The sequence below is a fragment of the Cervus canadensis genome, chromosome 15 (assembly GCF_019320065.1).
Source record: "Cervus canadensis isolate Bull #8, Minnesota chromosome 15, ASM1932006v1, whole genome shotgun sequence".
Lineage (NCBI taxonomy): Eukaryota > Metazoa > Chordata > Mammalia > Artiodactyla > Cervidae > Cervus > Cervus canadensis.
In genome coordinates, this window is record NC_057400.1 from 69,337,644 (window position 1) to 69,352,573 (window position 14,930).

At 53.5% G+C, this 14,930-nt stretch overlaps 1 protein-coding gene across 5 annotated transcripts in view; it reads right to left on the minus strand.

Annotated features, from left to right (window-relative positions):
- LOC122453685 (liprin-alpha-1-like) overlaps positions 1-14,930 on the minus strand; it is a 160,234-nt gene that overhangs the window by 138,080 nt on the left and 7,224 nt on the right. For 3 of the 5 annotated variants that reach the window (XM_043487775.1, XM_043487770.1, XM_043487771.1), the window contains exons 3-11: positions 14,353-14,451; positions 13,717-13,881; positions 12,988-13,062; positions 11,419-11,642; positions 9,388-9,619; positions 6,874-7,097; positions 4,840-5,071; positions 2,285-2,505; positions 256-487 (exon numbers count right to left, since the gene is read on the minus strand). In XM_043487775.1, the coding sequence (XP_043343710.1) occupies positions 256-487; positions 2,285-2,505; positions 4,840-5,071; positions 6,874-7,097; positions 9,388-9,619; positions 11,419-11,642; positions 12,988-13,062; positions 13,717-13,827 (1,551 nt within the window). In that variant the 5' untranslated portion in view covers positions 13,828-13,881; positions 14,353-14,451. The remainder of the gene's footprint in view (positions 1-255; positions 488-2,284; positions 2,506-4,839; positions 5,072-6,873; positions 7,098-9,387; positions 9,620-11,418; positions 11,643-12,987; positions 13,063-13,716; positions 13,882-14,352; positions 14,452-14,930) is intronic. The other 2 variants (XM_043487774.1, XM_043487773.1) reach the window with 2 other exon arrangements.

Sequence of the window (14,930 nt, forward strand, 5' to 3'; positions counted from 1 at the left end):
ACAGGCCAGGCCCACCACTCCAGAGGCAGGCTCTGGCTGAGTTCACGATGGCTTGCTAATCCGGTGATCCAAATATGAAGCCTAATTGGTCCCTGTGCCATTATGGAATGATTAAAGGCCAGGCAGTTTTAAACGTCTTAGACCTCTGAGCGGAGCAAATGTACCTGATTTTCCTCTGGGGAAAAACAGAAAAAACATAGGAAGAAAAATAGTGTGCTCGGGGAGGGATGCGGCAGGGAGGAGGCAGGCACATACCGGAGTCATCATGCCCAGCCGGTCTCCCTCGCGCTCCAGGCTGTGCTGCCTCCCTCGGGGCGGGGAGTGCTCCCTTCTGGGCGGGCAGGAGCCGGCAAGTGAGGAGGCAGGACACAGGTTGACGGAGCTCAGTGACTTAAAACGCCGAAGGCTGCCTAAGCGCGCCCCGCCCGCCCTGCTCTCAGTCTCCTCGGCCCGCTGCTTCGAAATCTTCTTCTCCTCTAAGATCCACCTAAAAGAGAGCAAAACTCGTCAGCTGCCCTTGTCAGCACAGGAACGTGTCTGGACAACAAATCTGGGCTGGCATTCTGCGTCACGATGAGCAAATTCCGGGAACATCTGCTCATTTCACATCTCGGCTAAAAGGTTCGACTTTCCCTCTTTTGAATATTCTCAAACTTGGAATAACTTAGCACTGAGTCTTACAAACTGGCCCCTGGTCATTCACGTTTGTTTTGACTTATTTACGCTAACATTCTGACGGGGCCTGGGTGGAGACTCTCTCCCTGTGAGGAGATACCTGAAGTTGACCACCTTCACCTTCCCTGCTCTCAGGGCAGAGGTGCACGTCAGTGCTTCAAGTCTTTGCCACTGGGAATCGGGAACTCTCTATAACCAACACAGCGATTCACGAACAAGCTGGAGTTTCTAAACAAAAGTCCCCAGACCAGATGAAGTGCTGAGGGGATTTTTCTTTTTTTAAGGTTGTATGTGTAACAACACATCACTTGATGAAGTTCTCCACCAGCTTTATGTGAGTTTCTGGACTCATGTCAATGTGCCGCATTTACCTAAAATTCACGCTTAGTGTTCTTCTCCCCTAATGTGTAGTGGGTGATTTTAAATAGCAGTTTAAATACTCGATGATGCATATAAAATGATTTCCAAAATAAAATACAGGATTCTTGCAGATCATAACCTCTTCAGCTTCATTCTACCTATAATTCCTGAAAGTTTCTCACTTGTGATAGCAAGCTGATGGACAGAATATACCATTTATAACAAGTCAACTTATTGTCTAAGGAAAATTCACTTTACCTGACAACTTGCTGTAAAAATAAAATATTAATATGGAACTGTTCCATAATTCCTGCGGGGACAGGGAAAGCCGATCGTTCTGAGGTCGTCTGAGCTGAAACAGGGCCCAGGAAGCAGTCTGTCTCGGCATCAAAAGTGCAGGCGGCACCACCTGCGTTTGCTGGCTGTGCCGTTCACCCCTGCCTTCCCCCCGAGCCCCGCGTGCTTGGCACACAGGCACGGGCCCCTCGACCTGGGCTGACGTGACGAGAACAATCTGAGCAGCAGCTCTGCCTGGTCCTGCGCACGGTCACCGGCCTGCCGCCACTCTGGACGTGGACCCGGGACAGGGGCGTAGCTGTGCGGGTGTGGCCAAAGCAGGCCTCAGGGCCCCCGGACACCCGGCTGCACCCAGACCCAAGGCCCCCTGAGCACCACGAGGCGGGCCATTGCACTCTATCCCGTTTGTAAACTGTTACAACTGCCAAGACGGTGTCGAAAGAAAATATCTTAAATATACTGATGAGATGAGAAAAACTCAAACACATCCTTGGACCCCTGTCTTACAACAAGCCAATCTTCACACTGTATTAAGTTAAAAAGGACAATGCAGATCTGAGTGGGAATTTGCCAACCCCAAACCCCTGCTTTTCTGTTCCAGGTGGCTTTTCACCAGAACGTGGGAGTCTCCTAGGGACACGGGAGGGTGAACCCTCTAGAGGGCTGGAGGGCACACGGGCCACAGAGGACACCACCTCTGCACCTCAGCCACCTGGGGGCTCAGAGCTGGGGGGATCACCCCACAACGATGCCCCACAGAGGGCTGACACCAGCTGTGGACAGAACGCCCTGCCTGACTGAGCTCTATCATCAAGGGCGATCTCAGAACTGAAAATCCTCGAAGCAGGCCTGAAGTCAGTTTTCTCACTATGGAAAACTCAGACTTCACGTAGGAGAAGACAGCTCCTCAGAGAAGCCCAGGTTCTAGGGAGCTGAATTCGGGCGCACCCACCGGATGTCTTCGTTAATGGCGTCCAGCAGCTCCTGAATCATCACAGGCAGAGTGTCCGCATCGGCCTGCCCTCTGGGCGGCTGATCGGCCGAGCTGAGGAGGGTGACCCCGTCGCCCTCGCCGTCAGACACATCCTCGTCACTCTCGAAGGCCTGGGCCACGGTGGCCACCACGCGGGCCTGCTGCGCGGACTCCCAGTCCTGTTCCCTCTGGCTCTGCACCTGGGAACAAGAGGACCACGGCTCGTCAGTGACATTCAGGACAGCTCACGTCTATCAGGAACCGAACACAATTTGATATGGAAGCCCCGACTTTGGATAAACGGCCATGCTTATGAGACACTGCCATCTCTTAAGCGAGCAGTACTGAAGAAATGGGCAGGAGGAGAATCCAGTTCCTAGATGGCCTGGTGACACTCAGGTCTCAAGCGTGGACGGAAGGCAATCCTATGAGGTTATTCACAAGGGTGGGCTGATGGAGTCAGAGACAAAAACCCAAAATTAAAAACAGTCCATGCTTCCATCAGGCAGGCTGAAGGAAAATAAGAAGGAAAAAACACTTCAGCTCCCCAGTCGCTGGGTCCACCTCAGCGGTCATCACTTGTACTAGTTCCCCGAGGAGTGCGATCCTCACAGGTTCCCAGGCCTCCGTGCTCCAGGCTGGTCTGAACATGCACAGACAGGAGCGAGCAGGGCAGCCAGGGGACTGGAGGGCCAGCCCCCGCAGCTGTCCTCTCGGGGCACAGGCACTCGGGCTGTTCTGGGGGATAGCCCCTCGCACCACAAGGGCGGCTCTGCCATCAGAGACGCACGGGAGAGTGCCTGCTGGGGCCCGTGCCGCCCTCCCGCTTTCACACCTCACACCCCTCTCTCGGCAAAGTTCCCCCCTGTCCGACTCTCAACCCAGGTCCTGCCTTCTCTCCCAGACATGACCTCAAAGCATCTGAGGGGCAGCCTCGAAGTGCTGACTGCCGGCTACCTAGCCCCCGTGGTCAGAGCCCTCGCCCCTGTCTTCCTCATGACTCCTCCCCAGGGCTGGGCCACCCCCTTCGCTGGCTGCAGGACCACCTCCCATCATCTCTACTCCATTCCAGCGAACCGACTGCCTATGGGTTCACCGTATCAGCCCGGTCAGCACATCCTCTCCATTCTCTCGCCTTCAAATGGCACAAAGGGAACCAGCAGACTCCTCCTCCAGGGCACCCTGCAGCGCCCACTGGGGGTCTCTGAATGCTGCTTGGGAGAGGCATCTGCTGTCCATATAGTGTACGATCCATCTACATTATGCCTGTAACTACATAGTGATACACTAACTCTAACTTACTGCTATGCGGGAAAAATCACCATTTAATGAGACACGAAGACAAAGCACAAACCAGACTAATGGGACACAGCACGGATATGACCAGAACAAGGGGGAGGATGGGGGAGGGGAGATGGATGTGTGAACCACAGCCTTGGGGGGGGGGCGGTGGGAGTCTGGGGTCTGCATTGATGATGGCTAAACAGACAACAGGATGAGTCAGGAAATCAAAACCAATGATGAAAGCAGACACACTGTCAGAAAACTCCACAAGGAAAAATATTCAGAACTGTTGTTTTTTACAAATACTCAGAAAGAAATCAAGCATGAAACCACAGAGAAATGGTCCAAGAGTTTTAAATATCAACTACTTAGACAATGATACAAATTATAAAACAGTGTGTCAAAAGACCACAAAATGAAAAAAAAAAGACCACAAAATGGACCAGTTACCATTTCACATGCATCTAAAATGACCCACAGTTAATTTAATTCTATGCTAACAACGCAGCTCACAGGAAATGGGTGGTAACAGAAAAAAGGGATAATACAAGTGCAGTTTCAAGGCAGAGTGTTGTACACGTGATTCACGGGGTAAACAGCAATGCACTTAGAAACCTAGGCTACACAGGCAGGAAAGCTGGCACATGTGCCTTAGAGCCGCATACTCTGTCACCAGAAGCCCTAGGTGGTCATCCCGTGTTGAGACGCGGAAGAGTGAGGCAGCCTGACTTCTTCCCTGGGGCCCTGTGGCACCGGGCCTTTATCTGGTTTCACGCCCACAGCTGGCCTGAGCTCGCGCCTAGGCCCATCAGCAAGCGGACCAGTTCAGAGTCTTGGTTTTGTTGCCACCGCATGCCCTGCACCCTGCAGCCACGCGTCCCCGATGGAACATGTGCTGCCCGGCTTTCACTCGCCATGAGGGCGGCCTATGGTTACTTTCATGAGGCGGTCTGCTCCCTGACGACAGAAACATCCCTGCCACTGCCGTGCCCAGCACAGGCCAGGCCCACCGCTCCAGAGGTAGGCTCTGGCTGAGTTCATGATGGCATGCTAAGCTGGTGGTCCAAATATGAAGCCTAATTGGTCCCTGTGCCATTATGGAATGATTAAAGGCCAGGCAGTTTTAAAAGTCTTAGACCTCTGAGCGTAGCAAATGTACCTGATTTTCCTCTGGGGAGAAAGAGAAAAAACAAAGAAAGAAAAACAGTGTGCTCGGGGAGGGATGCGGCAGGGAGGAGGCAGACACATACCGGAGTCAGGACGCCCAGCCGGTCTCCCTGGAGCGCCGGGCTGTGCCGCCTCCTGCGGGGCACGGAGCGCTCCCTGCTGGGCGGGCAGGAGCCGGCAAGTGAGGAGGCAGGACACAGGTTGACGGAGCTCAGGGACTTAAAACGCCGAAGGCTGCCTAAGCGCGCCCCGCCCGCCCTGCTCTCAGTCTCCTCGGCCCGCTGCTTCGAAATCTTCTTCTCCTCTAAGATCCACCTAAAAGAGAGCAAAACTCGTCAGCTGCCTTTGTCAGCACAGGAACGTTTCTCGACAACAAATTTTGGCTGGCATTCTGTGTCACGATGAGTAAATTCCGGGAACATTTGCTCATTTCACATCTCGGCTAAAAGATTTGACTTTCCCTCTTTTAAATATTCTCAAACTTGGAATAACTTAGCACTGAGTCTTGCAAACTGGCCCCTGGTCATTCACATTTGATTTGACTCCTTTATGCTAACATTCTGACGGGGCCTGGGTGGCGACTCTCTAACTGTGAGGAGATACTTGAAGTTGACAACCTTCACCTTCCCTGCTCTCAGGGCAGAGGTGCACGTCACTGCCACAATTATTTTCCCCTTGGAATCAGGAACTCTCTATAACCAACACAGTGATTCACGAACAAGCTGGAGTTTCTAAACAAAAGTCCCCAGACTAGATGAAGTGCGGAGGGGATTTTTCTTTTTTAATGGTTGTATATGTACAAACACATCACTTGATGAAGTTCTCCACCAGCTTTGTGCGAGTTTCTGGATTCATGTCAATGTGCCGCATTCACCTAGAATTCACGCTTACTGCTCTTCTCCCCTACTGTGTAGTGGATGATTTTATATAGCAGTTTAAATACTCGATGATGCATGTAAAATGATTTCCAAAATAAACTACAGGATTCTTGCAGGTCATAACCTCTTCAGCTTCACTTCTACCTATACGTCCTGAAAGTTTTTCACTGGTGATAGAAAGCTGATGGACAGAATTTACCATTAATAAGAAGTCAACTTACTGCCTAAGGAAAATTCACTTTGCCTGACAACTTGCTGTAAAAATAAAAATATTCATATGGAACCATCCCATATTTCCTGCGGGGACGGGGAAAGCCCATCTTTCTGAGCTCTTCTTTGCTCAAACAGGGCGCAGGAAGCAGTCTGTCTCGGCGTCAAAAGTGCAGGCGGCACCACCTGCGTTTGCTGGCTGTGCCGTTCACCCCTGCCTTCCCCCCGAGTCCCGCGTGCTCGGCACACAGGCACGGGCACCTCAGCCTGGGCTGACGTGACGAGAACAATCTGAGCAGCAGCTCTGCCTGGTCCTGCGCGGGGTCACCGGCCTGCGGCCACTCTGGACACGGACTCAGGACAGGGGGGGTAGCTGTGTGGGTGTGGCCCAGGCAGGCCTCGGAGCCCCCGGACACCTGGCTGCACCCAGACCCAAGGCCCCTTGAGCACCACGAGGTGGGCCTTTGCGTTCTATCCCGTTTTGTAAACTGTTACAACTGCCAAGACGGTGTCGAAAGAAAATATCTTAAATATACTGATGAGATGAGAAAAACTCAAAACACATGTCCTTGGACCCCTGTCTTACAACAAGCCAATCTTCACACTGCATATTAAAAAGGACAATGCAGATCTGAGTGGGAATTTGCCAACCCCCAAACCCCTGCTTTTCTGTTCCAGGTGGCTTTTCACCAGAACGTGGGAGTCTCCTGGGGACACGGGAGGGTGAACCCTCTAGAGGGCTGGAGGGCACACGGGCCGCAGAGGACACCGCCTCGGCACCTCAGCCACCTGGGGGCTCAGAGCTGGAGGGATCACCCCACAACGATGCCCCACAGAGGGCTGACACCAGCTGTGGACAGAACGCCCTGCCTGACTGAGCTCTATCATCAAGGGCGATCTCAGAACTGAAAATCCTCGAAGCAGGCCTGAAGTCAGTTTTCTCACTATGGAAAACTCAGACTTCACGTAGGAGAAGACAGCTCCTCAGAGAAGCCCAGGTTCTAGGGAGCTGAATTCGGGTGCACCCACCGGATGTCTTCGTTAATGGCGTCCAGCAGCTCCTGAATCATCACAGGCAGAGTGTCTGCATCGGCCTGCCCGCTGGGCGGCAGCTGATCGGCCGAGCTGAGGAGGGTGACCCTGTCGCCCTCGCCGTCAGACACATCCTCGTCACTCTCGAAGGCCTGGGCCACGGTGGCCACCACGCGGGCCTGCTGCGCGGACTCCCAGTCCTGTTCCCTCTGGCTCTGCACCTGGGAACAAGAGGACCACGGCTCGTCAGCGACATTCAGGACAGCTCACGTCTATCAGGAACCGAACACAATTTGATATGGAAGCCCCGACTTTGGATAAACGGCCATGCTTATGAGACACTGCCATCGCTTAAGCGAGCAGTACTGAAGAAACGGGCAGGAGGAGAATCCAGTTCCTAGATGGCCTGGTGACACTCAGGTCTTAGCGTGGACGGAAGGCAATCCTATGAGGTTATTCACAAGGGTGGGCTGATGGAGTCAGAGACAAAAACCCAAAATTAAAAACATTCCATGCCTCCATCAGGCAGGTTGAAGGAAAATAAGAAGGAAAAAACACTTCAGCTCCCCAGTCGCTGGGTCCACCTCAGCGGTCATCACTTGTACTAGTTCCCCAAGGAGTGCCGTCCTCACAGGTTCCCAGGCCTCCGTTCTCCAGGCTGGTCTGAACACGCACAGACAGGAGTGAGCAGGGCAGCCAGGGGACTAGGGCACTAGGGCCACAGGCACTCAGGCTGTTCTGGGGGATAGCCCCTCGCACCGCAAGGGCGGCTCTGCCATCAGAGACGCACGGGAGAGTGCCTGCTGGGCCCGTGCCGCCCTCCCACTCTCACACCTCACACCCCTCTCTCGCCAAAGTTCCCCCTTGTCCGACTCTCAACCCAGGTCCTGCCTTCTTTCCCAGAGATGACCTCAAAGCAACCGAGGGGCAGCCTCGAGGTGCTGACTGCCGGCTACCTGGTCCCCGTGGTCAGAGCCCTCACCCCTGTCTTCCTCGTGACCCCTCCCCAGGGCTTGGCCACCCCCTTCGCTGGCTGCAGGACCACCTCCCATCATCCCTGCTCTGCTCCAGCGAACCAGCTGCCTATGGGTTCACCCCTATCAGCCCAGTCAGCACAGCCTCTGGGTTCTCTCGCCTTCAAATGGCACAAAGGGAGCCAGCAGACTCCTCCTCCAGGGCACCCTGCAGCGCCCACTGGGGGACTCTGAAGGCTGCTTGGGAGAGGCATCTGCTGTCCATATAGCGTATGGTCCATCTACATTATGCCTGTAACTGCATAGTGATACACTAACTCTAACTTACTGCTATGCGGGAAAATCACCATTTAATGAGACACGAAGACAAAGCACAAACCAGACGAACGGGACACAGCACTGATATGACCAGAGCAAGTGGTGTGATGCTGGAGGGGAGATGGATGTGTGAACTACAGCCTCCGGTGGGGGGGGATGGGAGGCTGGAGTCTGGATTGATGATGGCTAAACAGGCAACAGGATGAGTCAGGAAATCAAAGCCAATGATGACGGCAGACACACCGTCCGAAAACTCCACAAGGAGAAGATATTCAGAACTGTTCTTTTACAAATACTTGGAAAGAAATCAAGCATGAAACCACAGAGAAATCGTCCAAGAATTTTACATATCAACTTCTTTGGCAATGATACAAGTTAGAAAAGCAGTGTGTCAAAAGACCACAAAATGGACCAGTTACCACTTCACAGGCATCGAAAATGACCCACAGTTAATTTAATTCTATGCTAACAACACAACTCACAGGAAATGGGTGATAACAGAAAAAAGGGATAATACAAGTGCAGTTTCAAGGCCGAGTGTTGTACACGTGATTCATGGGGTAAACAGCAGTGCACTCAGAAACCTAGGCTACACACGCAAGAAAGCCGGCACATGTGCTTTAGAGCCGCACACTCTGTCACCAGAAGCCTTAGGGCCTCAGCCCGTTCTGAGACTCTGAAGAGTGAGGCAGCCCGCCTTCTTCCCTGGGGCCCTGGGGCACCGGGCCTTTAACTGGTCTCACACGCACAGCCAGCCGGAGCGCATGGCCAGGCCCATCAGCAAGCGGACCAGATTAGATTCTTGGTTCTGTTGCCACCGCATACCTTGCACCCTGCAGCCAGGTGTCCCTGATGGAACATGTGCTGCCCAGTTTTCACTCGCCAGGAGGGCGGCCTATGGTTACTTTCATGAGGCGGTCTGCTCCCTGACCACAGAAACTTCCCTGCCACTGCCGTGCCCAGAACAGGCCAGGCCCACCGATCCAGAGGCGGGCTCTGGCTGAGTTCATGATTGCGTGCTAAGCCGGTGGTCCAAATATCAAGACTGATTGTTCCCTGTGCCATTATGGAATGATTAAAGACCAGGCAGTTTTAAAAGTCTTAGACCTCTGAGCGGAGCAAATGTACCTGATTTTTTTCTGGGGAAAAACAGAAAAAACAAAGAAAGAAAAACAGTGTGCTCGGGGAGGGATGCGGCAGGGAGGAGGCAGACACATACCGGAGTCAGGACGCCCAGCCGGTCTCCCTGGAGCTCCGGACTGTGCCGCCTCCTTCGGGGCGGGGAGCGCCCCCTGCTGGGCGGGCAGGAGCCGGCAAGTGAGGAGGCAGGACACAGGTTGTCGGAGCTCAGGGACTTAAAACGCCGAAGGCTGCCTAAGCGCGCCCCGCCCGCCCTGCTCTCAGGCTCCTCGGCCCGCTGCTCCGTGCTCTCCTTCTCCTCCTGGATCCACCTAAAAGAGAGCAAAACTCGTCAGCTGCCTTTGTCAGCACAGGATCGTGTCTGGACAACAAATTTGGGCTGGCATTCTGTGTCACGATGAGCAATTCCAGGAACATCTGCTCATTTCACATCTCGGCTAAAAGGTTCGACTTTAACTCTCTTGAATATTCACAAACTTGGAATAACTTCGCACTGAGTCTTACAAACTGGCCCCTGGTCATTCACGTTTGATGTGACTTATTTACGCTAACATTCTGACGGGGCCTGGGTGGTGACTCTCTCCCTGTGAGGAGATACCTGAAGTTGACAACCTTCACCTTCCCTGCTCTCAGGGCAGAGGAGCACGTCAGTGCCTCAAGTCTTTTCCACTGGGAATCGGGAACTCTCTATAACCAACACAGCGATTCACGAACAAGCTGGAGTTTCTAAACAAAAGTCCCCAGACCAGATGAAATGCTGAGGGGATTTTTCTTTTTTTAAGGTTGTATGTGTAACAACACATCACTTGATGAAGTTCTCCACCAGCTTTGTGCGAGTTTCTGGATTCGTCAATGTGTCGCATTCACCTAGAATTCTCGCTTCCTGCTCTTCTCCCCTAATGTGTAGTGGGTGATTTTAAATGGCAGTGTAAATACTCGATGATGCCTATAAAATGATTTCAAAATAAAATACAGGATTCTTGCAAGTCCTAACCTCTTCAGCTTCATTCTACCTATAAGTCCTGAAAGTTTCTCACTTGTGATAGCAAGCTGATGGACAGAATTTACCATTGATAAATCAAGTCAACTTACTGCCTAAGGAAAATTCACTTTACCTGACAACTTGTCGTAAAAATAAACATATTAATATGGAACCGTTCCATATTTCCTGCGGGGACGGGGAAAGCCCATCTTTGTGAGGTCGTCTGAGCTGAAACAGGGCCCAGGAAGCAGTCTGTCTCGGCGTCAAAAGTGCAGGCGGCACCACCTGCGTTTGCTGGCTGTGCCGTTCACCCCTGCCTTCCCCCCGAGCCCCGCGTGCTCGGCACACAGGCATGGGCACCTCGGCCTGGGCTGACGTGACGAGAACAATCTGAGTAGCAGCTCTGCCTGGTCTTGTGCGGTGTCACTGGCCTGCGGCCACTCTAGACACGGACCCGGGTCAGGGGCATAGCTGTGCAGGTGTGGCCCAGGCAGGCCTCGGGGCCCCCGGACACCCGGCTGCACCCAGACCCAAGGCCCGCTGCTCACCACGAGGTGGGCCTTTGTGTTCTATCCCGTTCTGTAAACTGTTACAACTGCCAAGACGGTGTCTAAAGAAAACATCTTAAATATACTGACGACATGAGAAAAAAACTCAAACACATGGCTTTGGACCCCTGTCTTACAACAAGCCAATCTTCACACTGTATTAAGTTAAAAAGGACAATGCAGATCTGAGTGGGAATTTGCCAACCCCCAAACCCCTGCTTTTCTGTTCCAGGTGGCTTTTCACTAGAACGTGGGAATCTCCGATGGACCCGGGAGGGTGAACCCTATGGGCTGGAGGGCACACGGGCCACAGAGGACACCGCCTCGGCACCTCACCCACCTTGGGGCTCAGAGCTGGGGGGGAAACCCCACAACGCCCCCCCCACAGAGGGCTGACACCAGCTGTAGACAGAACGCCCTGCCTGACTGAGCTCTATCATCAAGGGCGATTCAGAACTGAAAATCCTTGAAGCAGGCCTGAAGTCAGTTCTCTCACTATGGAACTCTCAGACATCTCATAGGAGAAGACAGCTCCTCAGAGAAGCCCAGGTTCTGGGGAGCTGAGTTCGGGCGCACCCACCAGATGTCCTTGTTGATGGCGTCCAGCGGCTCCTGATACATCACAGGCAGAGTGTCGGCATCGGCCTGCACACTGGGCGGCAGCTGACCGGCCGAGCTGAGGAGGGTGACCCCGTCGCCCTCGCTGTCAGACACATCCTCGTCACTCTCGAAGGCCTGGGCCACGGTGTCCACCACGCGGGCCGGCTGCGTGGACTCCCAGTCCTGCTCCCTCTGGCTCTGCACCTGGGCACGAGAGGACCACGGCTCGTCAGCGACATTCAGGACAGCTCATGTCTATCAGGAACCGAACACAATTTGACATGGAAGCCCCGACTTTGGATAAATGACCATGCTTATGAGACACTGCCATCTCTTAAGCGAGAAGTTATGAAGAAACGGGCAGGAGGAGAATCGAGTTCCTAGATGGCCTGGTGACAGTCCGGTCTTAGCGTGGACGGAAGGTATCCTATGAGGTTATTCACAAGGGTGGGCTGATGGAGTCAGAGACAAAAACCCAAGATTAAAAACATACATCCATGCCTCCATCAGGCAGGATGAAGGAAAAAAAGGAAAAAATCCTTCAGCTCCGCAGCCGCTGGGTCCACCTAAGCAGTCATCATTGTACTAGTTCCCCGAGGAGTGCGATCCTCACAGGTTCCCAGGCCTCCGTGCTCCAGGCTGGTCTGAACACGCACAGACAGGAGCGAGCAGGGCAGCCAGGGGACTGGAGGGCCAGCCCCCCGCGGCTCTCCTCTCGGGGCACAGGCACTCGGGCTGCTCTGGGGGATAGCCCCTCGCACCACAAGGGTGACTCTGCCATCAGAGACGCACGGGAGAGTGCCTGCTGGGGCCCGTGCCGCCCTCCCACTCTCACACCTCACACCCCTCTCTCTGCAAGTCTCCCCACTGTCCGACTCTCAACCCAGGTCCTGCCTTCTCTCCCACACATGACTTCAAAGCATTCGAGGGGCAGCCTCGAGGTGCTGGCTGCCGGCTCCCTGGCCGCGTGGTCACAGCCCACGCCCCCTGTCTTCATCACGACTCCTCCCCAGGGCCTGACCTCCCCCTTTGCGGGCTGCAGGACCACCTGCCATCATCCCGGTTCCGCTCCAGCAAACCGGCTGCCTATGGGTTCACCCCCATCAGCCCGGTTAGCACATCCTCTCGCTTCTCTCACCTTCAGATGGCACAATGGGAGCCAGCAGACTCCTCCTCCAGGGCACCCTGCAGCGCCCACTCGGGGTCTCTGAAGGCTCCCTGGGAGCGGCCTCTGCTGTCCCCCTCCTGCCTGGTCTCCAGCTCTCTGCAAGCAGGCGCTGTGCCCCGCCCTGCCGGGCAGCTCCCGGGGGCTGGAGGAACCCATGTCACCAAGCCTCCTCTCCTCCTTGCCCACCCCGCCGCCCTCCTACATGTCTCTCCCTGGCTCCAGGTCCCACCCTCCCTGGGGTTATTCCTCAGGCCCTTGCGCCCCATTTCAAAGATAAATAACATCTGATATCCACCACTACAGCCTTCATACTTTTTGAAAATGAAAGTACACAAATGACAAACCCTTGACTGAAATTACACGATGACTGTCCAAACTCACCTGTTTGTGTGCGGTCCTTAATTCCTCTTCTAAGGAACTACACCTTTCGAGAGCATGTTGCAGTTGCTCTCTCAACTGAAATAAAAGGGGCCGAATCACTGTGTGTTGATGTGTGTACATACGTTAGTGCACTTCTTATTCTACCCTCACCTGATTCCATGGCTACTGTAACAGAATACCTTTAATGTCTCTCATTGACCTTAAGGTGAAGAAAATCTGCTTACTAACAGCTTTAAATTCTCAGTTTCAGAGGAAAAAACTGTTATCCTAAAAGAACTGTATTACCCAGTTTTTAATTGCAAATTGATATACAGAATAAAAAAAAACCTTGAGGCATTTATGCCAACTAATACTTTTTAACTGGGCGCTTCCCAGGTGTCTCAGTGGTAAAGAATCTGCCTGCCAATGTGAGAGGGCAGGTTCGATCCCTGGGTCGGGAAGATCCCCTGGAGTAGGAGATGGCCACCCACTCCAGTATTCTTGCCTGGGAAGCCCCATGAAGAGAGGAGCGTGGTGGGCTACGGTCCACAGGGTCGCAAAGACTCGGACATGTCTGAGCATGTACTCAGGCAACGCTCTTTAACAATATAAAACTCTGAGTTCTTACAGAAAAACCTGTATTTACAAGAATTCAAGAAGCTCAAAAGTCAACTAGTTCCATAAACACACGCATCGTCCACCTAACCAGGCAGCAAATGCACAAATCCAGGACGGCCGCGGGGCTGGTACCTTCTCGTCCAGGGCCTTGTGGTGCTCAAAGAGCAATCTCAGCGCCCTGAGCAGCTCCACCTCGCTGGTCATGCTGGCTGGGGACTGCGCCTGCTGCGGGCCCGCCGTCATCCCGAGGGACGGCACATACCGGGAAACCAGGACCTCCAGGTGTTCCAGCAGCAGCTGCAAGGCAGGGCCAAAGGAGCACCTTCAACCTCACACTTGAATTCAGGGCCGAGAACGCCTCTCAGCCTCACGCTAAGGCCAAAACCATGCTAAGGCACGTCGGAATCCCGCCAGTTCAGTCTGAAGTTAGAGTGGACTTCCCCAGTGTCCCAGGAGTTAACACTCCACACTTCTGCAGGGCTCATGGGTTTTAATCCCTGGTCGGGGAACTAAGATCCCACACAAACTGCAGCATGGACAAAAATGGAAGCTAAGAGAACTCTCCCCTCAAATGTACTAAAATTACATTAGCTCTCATCATAAATTTGAAGCAAGGTATGAGAACCCCAAACTGATCCACCTCGGTCTGCTCAGTGGGAAGATGTGAAAAATGACTTGAAAACCAGACAGACTTTAAAGACAGCAACACGGAGCCCAGTGGTGACCCCCGCGGGGCACAGGTCAACACGTGAGACTCCGCCTACTGACCCTGGTGTTGTTCCTTTCGGCTTTCAGCTCCGCGATTTCCGCTTCTCTTGTAAGAAGCTGCTCCCTGCATGCCTTTAGTTGTTGAGATGTGGCCAACTCCTAGAAAACAGGTAAATGAGGGAGTAACTAAATGCAAACACAAATGTTAAGTTAAAGAGAGCGAGACTCTGCAGACTGACACTGTCCATTCTCTCCAGGCTCCACTCAAAGGATCTCCCTGCCCCTCCGGAGAAGAGGGGGCCCGCTGACCCCAAGACCACACAGACCCCTACAACTCAGACTGGCCTGCAGCCTCCACCTCAACCTGGCAGGCACGCGGCAGGGGAGAACCCAGAATCCAAGCCAGCCTTCTCAAGACCCAGGGAAGTCTGAGAAACTTTCCTAAACATACACCTAACAACAAAGTGGATAAAGAGATTCTTAAACGACACACAGACAAGTGACCTAGAGCCCCTGGGGAGAGTGAAGAAGAGAGGTAAGGTCTACAAGGCCACCAGGCTTTGGAGTGTTCCTCTGCGAAAGAGGCTGATGGCACCCCAAGGCCGTCTGTTAGCCTGACTCCACTGAAGTCACCCAGT